The sequence below is a fragment of the Pempheris klunzingeri genome, unplaced genomic scaffold (assembly GCF_042242105.1).
Source record: "Pempheris klunzingeri isolate RE-2024b unplaced genomic scaffold, fPemKlu1.hap1 Scaffold_344, whole genome shotgun sequence".
NCBI lineage: Eukaryota > Metazoa > Chordata > Actinopteri > Acropomatiformes > Pempheridae > Pempheris > Pempheris klunzingeri.
The window spans coordinates 1-8,053 of record NW_027255265.1 but is presented as its reverse complement, the minus strand read 5'-3'; the positions used below and the strand labels follow the sequence as shown (position 1 = coordinate 8,053).

At 27.6% G+C, this 8,053-nt stretch overlaps 1 protein-coding gene across 1 annotated transcript; it reads left to right on the top strand.

Moving 5' to 3' along the window:
- Nucleotides 1–1,408: 1,408 nt before the first annotated feature.
- Nucleotides 1,409–5,028, top strand: LOC139225520 (uncharacterized; the record flags this gene model as incomplete). The annotated part of the gene is made up of 4 exons (XM_070856323.1): nt 1,409–1,671; nt 1,718–1,890; nt 4,106–4,266; nt 4,337–5,028. Coding segments are annotated over 4 exons (1,289 nt in total), but the record flags the coding sequence as incomplete, so codon positions are not given.
- Nucleotides 5,029–8,053: the final 3,025 nt, after the last annotated feature.

Genomic DNA, 8,053 nt, shown 5'->3' with positions numbered 1-8,053 from the left:
TTTTTTATATTATTAAATCAATAAATGTTCTTATTTACATTGTAAATTTGCTTGATTACTAATAAAATTTAAAAAAAAATTTATATTTTTTGTACTTTTAAAATATAACATGATGTTTAAAATGTTTGATTATAAAATTTAATAAAATATTTATTTTGTGTTAATGTATCCACTTTGACTATAAATTTTATAAAATGATTTATTGAGAAAAGTAATGATATATTTCTATTAGAATATATATAAATTTATCACTTCATACTATATAAAAATGAATAAATATAAATTTTTTACAAAATTACGTTTGAATTATTTATGTTGATGATATATTTCGATAATATTTTTTTGATGTTGATTAAATTGAAAAATTAGGCTTCAATTGTACTTTCTATTAAGTATTTTTTTCATATCCTATCACTTATTAGTTAATTTTACTTTCTAATAAGCTAATAATTTATTTATATTCTCGATAATTTTTGCGAATCATCATATTGTTACTCTTATATCTTTAGGGGATAGTATATCGTATTATTTTACTTATATTCCAACTTAATTAGAAATATATCCATTTGTGATACAGTTGGATATATTTCTCCACATGCAACCATCTTTAATAATCACCAAAAATATTTTTTTTTAGTATAATTCAGAAAACTACTATTCCTAAATTATTTCTATTAAAGTTATTTCTTGTAAAATGAAAACTTACGAATTATTAATAAAATAAATTATGTCTTACAGACTATTTTCATACGTAATATATTTGAATATACATTAATGATGTTTTTCTACTTTGATTTTATTTAGGATATTGATGTTAAAATCTTTTGTTTTAGTGTAAAACAGCCTACAATTTAGCAAACTTAAATGTTTTATGTGTCTTAAGGCTATTTTTTCGTTTCAAATGAATGATTTTTTATTATTATATTAATTTAAGCAGATAAAGACGTATTTTCTAGGACACTAAAACAAATCTATTGTTAAATCTTTACGATTTAACAATAGTGTCGTAAAATACAGCTGATTAGTATTTTATTAAAAGAAACATGTATTTAATAAAAAATTTTTGAGAATACGAAATATAATTCTACCTCTTTTTTAAAAATTAATTATAAATTATTCCTTAGTTTTGGAAAACAAGATCTTCTATAACTGATGATACGGATTGGAGCGTATCTCCCGTTGCTCTAAAAACGCCCTTTAAATTTAGATCCAATAAACCTGAACAACATAACTATCAAACTGGTGGTGGTTTCAACGCACCACAACAACGTCAACTACATTCAACGTCTTCATTGAGTCGAAAATCTTTTGCATCTACAAAATATTCATCTTCATATACTTCATATAGAGGTGCTCCATCCAATCAAAGGCATTCTAGCACTGAAAAGTGGTTCTGTGTTGCCGATAGATCATTGGATTATGAAAATCAAGTATTTCAACATGGATCATTGAAAACTGGAATCAATTTTGATAAATACGATGACATCCCTGTAAATATTGAAGGAAAACAAGTTGAAATAAAACCTCAACTAGAAATGAGTGATTGTAATATGTCTGATGTATTTCGTGAAAATTTAAGTATTGCTGGATATACAAAATTAACGCCTATACAAAAATATGCATTCCCGTGTCTTATAGATAGACATGATTTACTTGGTTGTGCTCAAACAGGTTACTTAATTTAATCTTAACTAATGTATAATTACAAAGTAATTAGGTTCTGGGAAAACTGTTGCTTTTGTTCTACCACTTTTGCATCACATCTACAATGAAGGTTATTATCATCCAAAATCGGCTTATTCCTCTAGAGTTGCAGTATGCATGCCTAAAGCTCTTATTATGGCTCCAACTCGTGAACTTGCAACTCAAATATATGAGGTTGCTGTAAAGGTTATTTATATTTCATATAATTTTGATGTGAGGGATGACTTAATTTAGCAATTTTTTGTAATCTGTATGATTACAAAATTACTCACTATAAATTTATGTTACATAATTCTATAGTGAAAGATTTGTCAGTACACATGACTAAAGTCTTTCTGTAGTTGCATCGATCATGATTTCTATTTTTAGAATTTCCTGTAGTTTAAGTATCTTTTGTTATATTAGAATAATCTGTAGTTAAATGTTTTATGGATTTTTTGAAAATTATGTCTAATTTGGAGCTACTAGGTAGGTAAATTTTTTTAAACACAACTTGAACATGTTGTGTGGATATAAAACTTACATGATAAACCGTCTGATTATTACAGTGTTTTTGATTTACTTTTGTATTGTTTCAATTTAGGAATTTTGCACTAATCTTCTATTCTTTTTTTATTATAGTGCAACTTACACTTACTATGATTATGAAGCCTAATATGTTGCCATTATATTTACTTATTTATATATTGATATGCAAAATCACTGGCTTGACAATTTTTGTCTTAATGATAAGACTATTAAAATTTTGAGCCTATTTAAATTACCTTATTTTCCTCACTTGTCTCATAATAGTGAATGAATCTTCTTATATCTTCCTTTCTAGATATATAGTTTACTAAAAAATATTTTTATGCTTCATAAATATCAAAAATTTAAACAGTTTTATTAGTTCACTTACCTACTTAACGCAATTTTATTTTATACTAGGGTACATTTTAAATAAATTTATTTTTCATTATTTTTTAGTAATGATAGATATAGGATTCGCCTACTTTTTGGAAACTGCTGTATGGATTTTTGTTTATAAGCTGTTTATTCCTTAATTTCTAATATCTATTTTCCCGCATTTACGTTTATAAACGTAAACGTATAATTCAGTATCTTATTTCATTGCAAACTATATAACGGGTTTTTATACCCATTCGGATAAGACAAAAATCACAGGTAAAGGTATATCTAAAAATTTGTTCTCTATTATGTAATAATAGAACCCAATAATTCGCATGGAATCATATTTTCGCTGCTTTCTCTTTAATTCGCTCAATAATCTCATTTTACGTGGTTGGTTTTAATCGTTCGTTTTAATGCTGTCACTTCAAAATATTAATAACAACTATTAATATATGATTTTTATATTATGACTTTACGAATAAAGTAGAGATTTTTTTATTTAAACATTGTTACGAAACACCAGTTCATTTGATACTACCAACGTCGTATTCATGGCACTTGGCCATCTCATCATTACCTGACTTTATTATTGTCAGTTCTAGTCTACGTAAATATATTAATATTATTGTTAAATCACTATGTAATAAAAATTAAGAAAAATAATATCTTTCATAATTCTTTATTCACTTGTTTTAGTTAAACTAAATAATTATTATATATGAAAATCATATATAATTATGAGCTACTATGATTATATTAAGACATTTATTTCCTGTAATTATGTATGAATTATCTTCCACCTAAAATATGTTCTGTTGCTTCAAGACTTAATTTCTATTAAATTTCTACATTTTAAATAAATAGAATAATGTCATGGCATTATTCTTAGAGCCCTCTGCCAAATAGACCATGGTTTTTTAATGACATTAAAATTAATTTTTTCTAAATTTATTTTCAAACTCATTAGGACGATGCTACCCTAAAAATAGTTACTGTTTAGAACTCTAGTTTATTTATGCTGTTGAATTTTAAGTGATGGATATAGGATTAGGCAGTCCTGTAAATGATTTTGGACTTAATCGTTATGATTGATTTTAAACTCCTGATAAATGTATATACACATAATTTTTATTACTCTTACAAAACATTGGATTTAATTTTAAAATTAGTTGGAAGATGCCATTGAGTCGTATTTTTATAGTTCAAAAATTTTAGTTTTATCTTGGAATTAATGAATAATAAAGTTTGTATATGTTATGATTTTGAGATTTTCGAAATTATTATTTGATTGTATAATTTAAATAATTCAATCAATGCGAACAGTATTACATAAATGATGTTTGTACTATGTCGCCTGGCAAGATAGTGATTAAATTTGCTGAGTATTCCACAAAATATGAAATTCTTTAATTTACGTTAATAAAGTCTAATTTGAAAATATTTACTAAATTTAATTAACTCGCACATTGTTTAAATTTTCATTTGATTGTACACTTAATTTTTAATGTAGTTTGCTTACAGAACCATGATTGAACCTGCCGTTGTTTTTGGCGGTGTCTCAATAAAAACCCAGTATATGAGCCTATTTCGTAGTGGACATATGCTTGTTGGAACACCTGGAAGAATATTTGACATGTATAATCGTGGATTCCTATCATTTGAAAATTGCAGGTACAATATATTACTTTTTTATATAATGCTAAGGCGTATCTTACCAACTTGTCATAATTATTTATGTTAGATATGTTGTACTTGATGAAGCTGATCGTATGCTTGATATGGGATTTGAACCACAAATCAATGCTATACTCTCTGGAACTGATATGCCTGCCAAAAGTGAACGTCTTAACTGTATGTTCAGTGCTACATTCCACGATAGTGTTAAACGTCTCGTATCAAATTATATGAATACACCATATGTCATGATTACTGTTGGTCAGATTGGTGGTACAACGGATAATATAACACAGAGCATTCTTAGTGTTCCTCCGCATGAGAAATTTGGCAGACTCATTGACTACCTTAAAACTAATGAAAAAGTGTTAGTATTTACTGAAACCAAGTTTAATGCTGATCGTGTAGAAATAAGTCTTTATGAGGCTGGTTACAAAGTAGTCTGTATTCATGGAGATCGTGACCAACAAGAGCGCGACATGGCACTATCACTTTTCAAATCTGGTAAAGCAAATATTATGGTTGCCACTGGTGTTGCTTCTAGAGGTCTTGATATTCCTGATGTAAAACGAGTTATCCTTTATGATTGTCCTAAAAATATTGATGATTATATACATCGAATTGGTAGAACTGGTAGAGCTGGCAACACTGGTGAAGCTATTACTTTCTATTCTTCTCTTGAGACATCTATTAGTCGTGATCTTGTCAATCTTCTACAGAAGGCAAAACAGGATGTCCCCGATTTCCTGAGAAATGATGGTAGATGTGGTGGAAGTAGCTACTGTACGCCAAAAAGCAATTCAATGTTTCGACGAGGTGGAAACAGATTTGGCGGCGGAAATCATCGTAAAAATGATTTTGATTCAAGAAAAGGCGGCCGTTACAGCCATTCATCCACAAATCAAGATTTTTCGTTCAGTAGTAATCGCGGAGGAGTAGGTGGTGATCGTTGGTGATTTTATACACTTACTTACCACCGACCACTTCTCACTCTTTCCTCACTTATTGAACTAAAATATGTGAATAGACTTATTTCAATTTAATAACTATATATTTAGAAGTAGTTGTGTGGTATATTAGCCTATTGTGACTTTTATCTTCAATTGCTCAGTTTATTAATATTTAGTGCTCGTGATTCCGCAAAAGTATTTTTTTTTGACTGTGACTGAAAATATTTAAATTTCTTTGTGGGATTATAATTATATCCATAGTAGCGGAAAACCAGTAGTGAAAATACTTTACATATGTGTAAAGTATTTTCACATTTTAATATAATCGAAATATCAGGTGTTTATTTTACTCTAAATTCTAATTAAAATGTATGTGCTTATAGTTTTTATGTATTACGGAATACAAGATAAGTTCCCATCATGGTCTAATATCATTTTTTAATAACTAAATCAAAATGATTTTATAACATCAGATGTTAATGAAAACCTTACTATTGGCAAAAATAAAACTTTTTATGAAATTTTAATAAACTTTGAACATAGTTGTTGATAAATTGTTATAAACTACTGATCAATATATTTCCTATTAAATTGCTACTTTATTTAAAAGATAAATACAGACCATTATAATTATTTTTTTTGCTTTAATACCATATTTAATATATAATTGATTACTAACCCACTTTTAAATGTCTTTTTGTAAAAATGTATTTTATTTAAAGTAAAAATCCTGTTAAATTGTGCGGTTTGAGTTAATTCATTTTACTATGAAAATTAGATTAGTAGCCTTTGTAAGATTCAGGATTTTTAGTCACGTTAAAAATAAATCAGTCTTAAGAATTTTTTTAGAACTATTTTCTCAATAAATCTAAGCATATTTTAAAGGTGAATGCAATTTAATGATTGAATGAGCTGATTCTGTTATATTTTGAAATTGTTAGATCTATGCTATGTTTTTTTTAGAATATGATTCTATATGCTTACTGTTAATTATTTTAATAATTGAAAAGTTTTTTAAAAATTGTTACTGGAATTATTCCGTTTACTCTTAAAATCCATTATTCGTAACAGTAGTAGAACTATAGTATTATTAGGATTTGTATTAGATTTTTCCTTTTCTTAAAATATTGCTTTTTTGACGTCTGAAACACCATTTTTTATAAAAATTATTTACGAATGATGTTTGTGCCAATATTAATTTATTAAAATAATGATTGCAATAGCTGCGTTCTTATTTTTGATTTTGTGAATGATCTGTTTCACTTTTTATTGGCAAGATATATTTATTGATAAAGATTTTTTTTTTCCTAATAAAGTTTACAAAATAATATTATTATTGATTACATTAAAAGCATATTGAACCACTCATATTAATAATTTTGAATGTTGTTAAAACTCACTAACCATCATATATTCTATTCTATTCTAATACCTCAAATATTAAAGAAAATTATATATTAACATACACAATAGAATATTACGAATTATTACTGCTAAATAAATACATATTCATTTCTTATACAAAAGTTCAAAGAGCTCTGTATAAACATAAACAGTGGGATATCTTTTAATTAGAATAAAATGTTGTTTCTTCACACAACTGAATAAATTTTTTAGTAATCAGATTCCTCTCATCTTAGAGAGATGTTATCCATATATAAATACCATATTCTATTTCCGGTCAAATTGAATCTCTATTTTAGATTAAATATACTCAGCTATATTAAATTGTATCATATTTTGCATATACGAAGTAGAACTTTATAACAAGTGATCGAATCCAACTAGTTGGTTCGATCTGTTATAAACAGTTCTTTAAGTATTATCTAATCAGGGATCAAAAACAGAAAGGAAAAAGTGCTCGACTGAGACTTTCGCCTTCGAGCTTGCGTTAATTTTTAAAAATTCAGTAACCGTGGTTATACGGTAGATTTTGATTGTCCTCAGTAACAACCATTTTTTTAATGCTTATCCAGATTTCAGTTTTTATATTGAAGCTAATTCCATAATCTCCATGTTGTGATCTGTGTGATATCTTGAGTGCATGTCATTTAATATGTTGAATCTATTATTTTGAAATTTTCTAATATAAAAAAATTGACACGCAACCTTCAAGGTCTTTTTTAAAATTACATGGATAGGATATTAATTTTTTTTTTAAATTACATGGATAGGATATTAATTTTTTTTTAAAATTACATAGGATATGAATTTTTTTTAGTTTCGAAGTTAACCCCTGGCGCAGCTTATTGGGCTGTGAAGTTCAAACTGGTCACACTTGCTTCATTGAACACTGTAGGCACCGCAGTGGAGTTTTTCGATCATCCCAACCACACGATATCACACACCAGCTCCGACTCATTTTTCTGCGGTAGTGTCGGCGTTTAACCCACTCTAAATAAGCATCCTCGTTTTGGAGCTACCACCACTCCTACCTTATCCATCTATTGGACGTTGTTTTAATATATTGGAATCACCTCAACAGAGGCAGGAATTCATTCCTAGTGCATCATATCAGCACTCGACTTCGCCCTCCCATCAGGCTTCCTCCCACTACCAGCATGTACTATAATTTTTTTTATAGAAACATGCAATTACCATAGTGTGCCTACTAAGTTCGGATTAAGGGATACGATAGACCGGAAATAGTGGGCGGTACCAGGATTAGAACTTACGACTTTGGGGTCATGCGTTCTAAGCCATCTGTCCGCTTTTTATAGAATTTTAAAGTTATGTAAAATTTTCTTGACTAGTATAAAATATCTGTCATCCATGGAACTATTTATTTAAAATTGAAGTCAATTTTTACATTTAAAAATAATGATGGACATTCC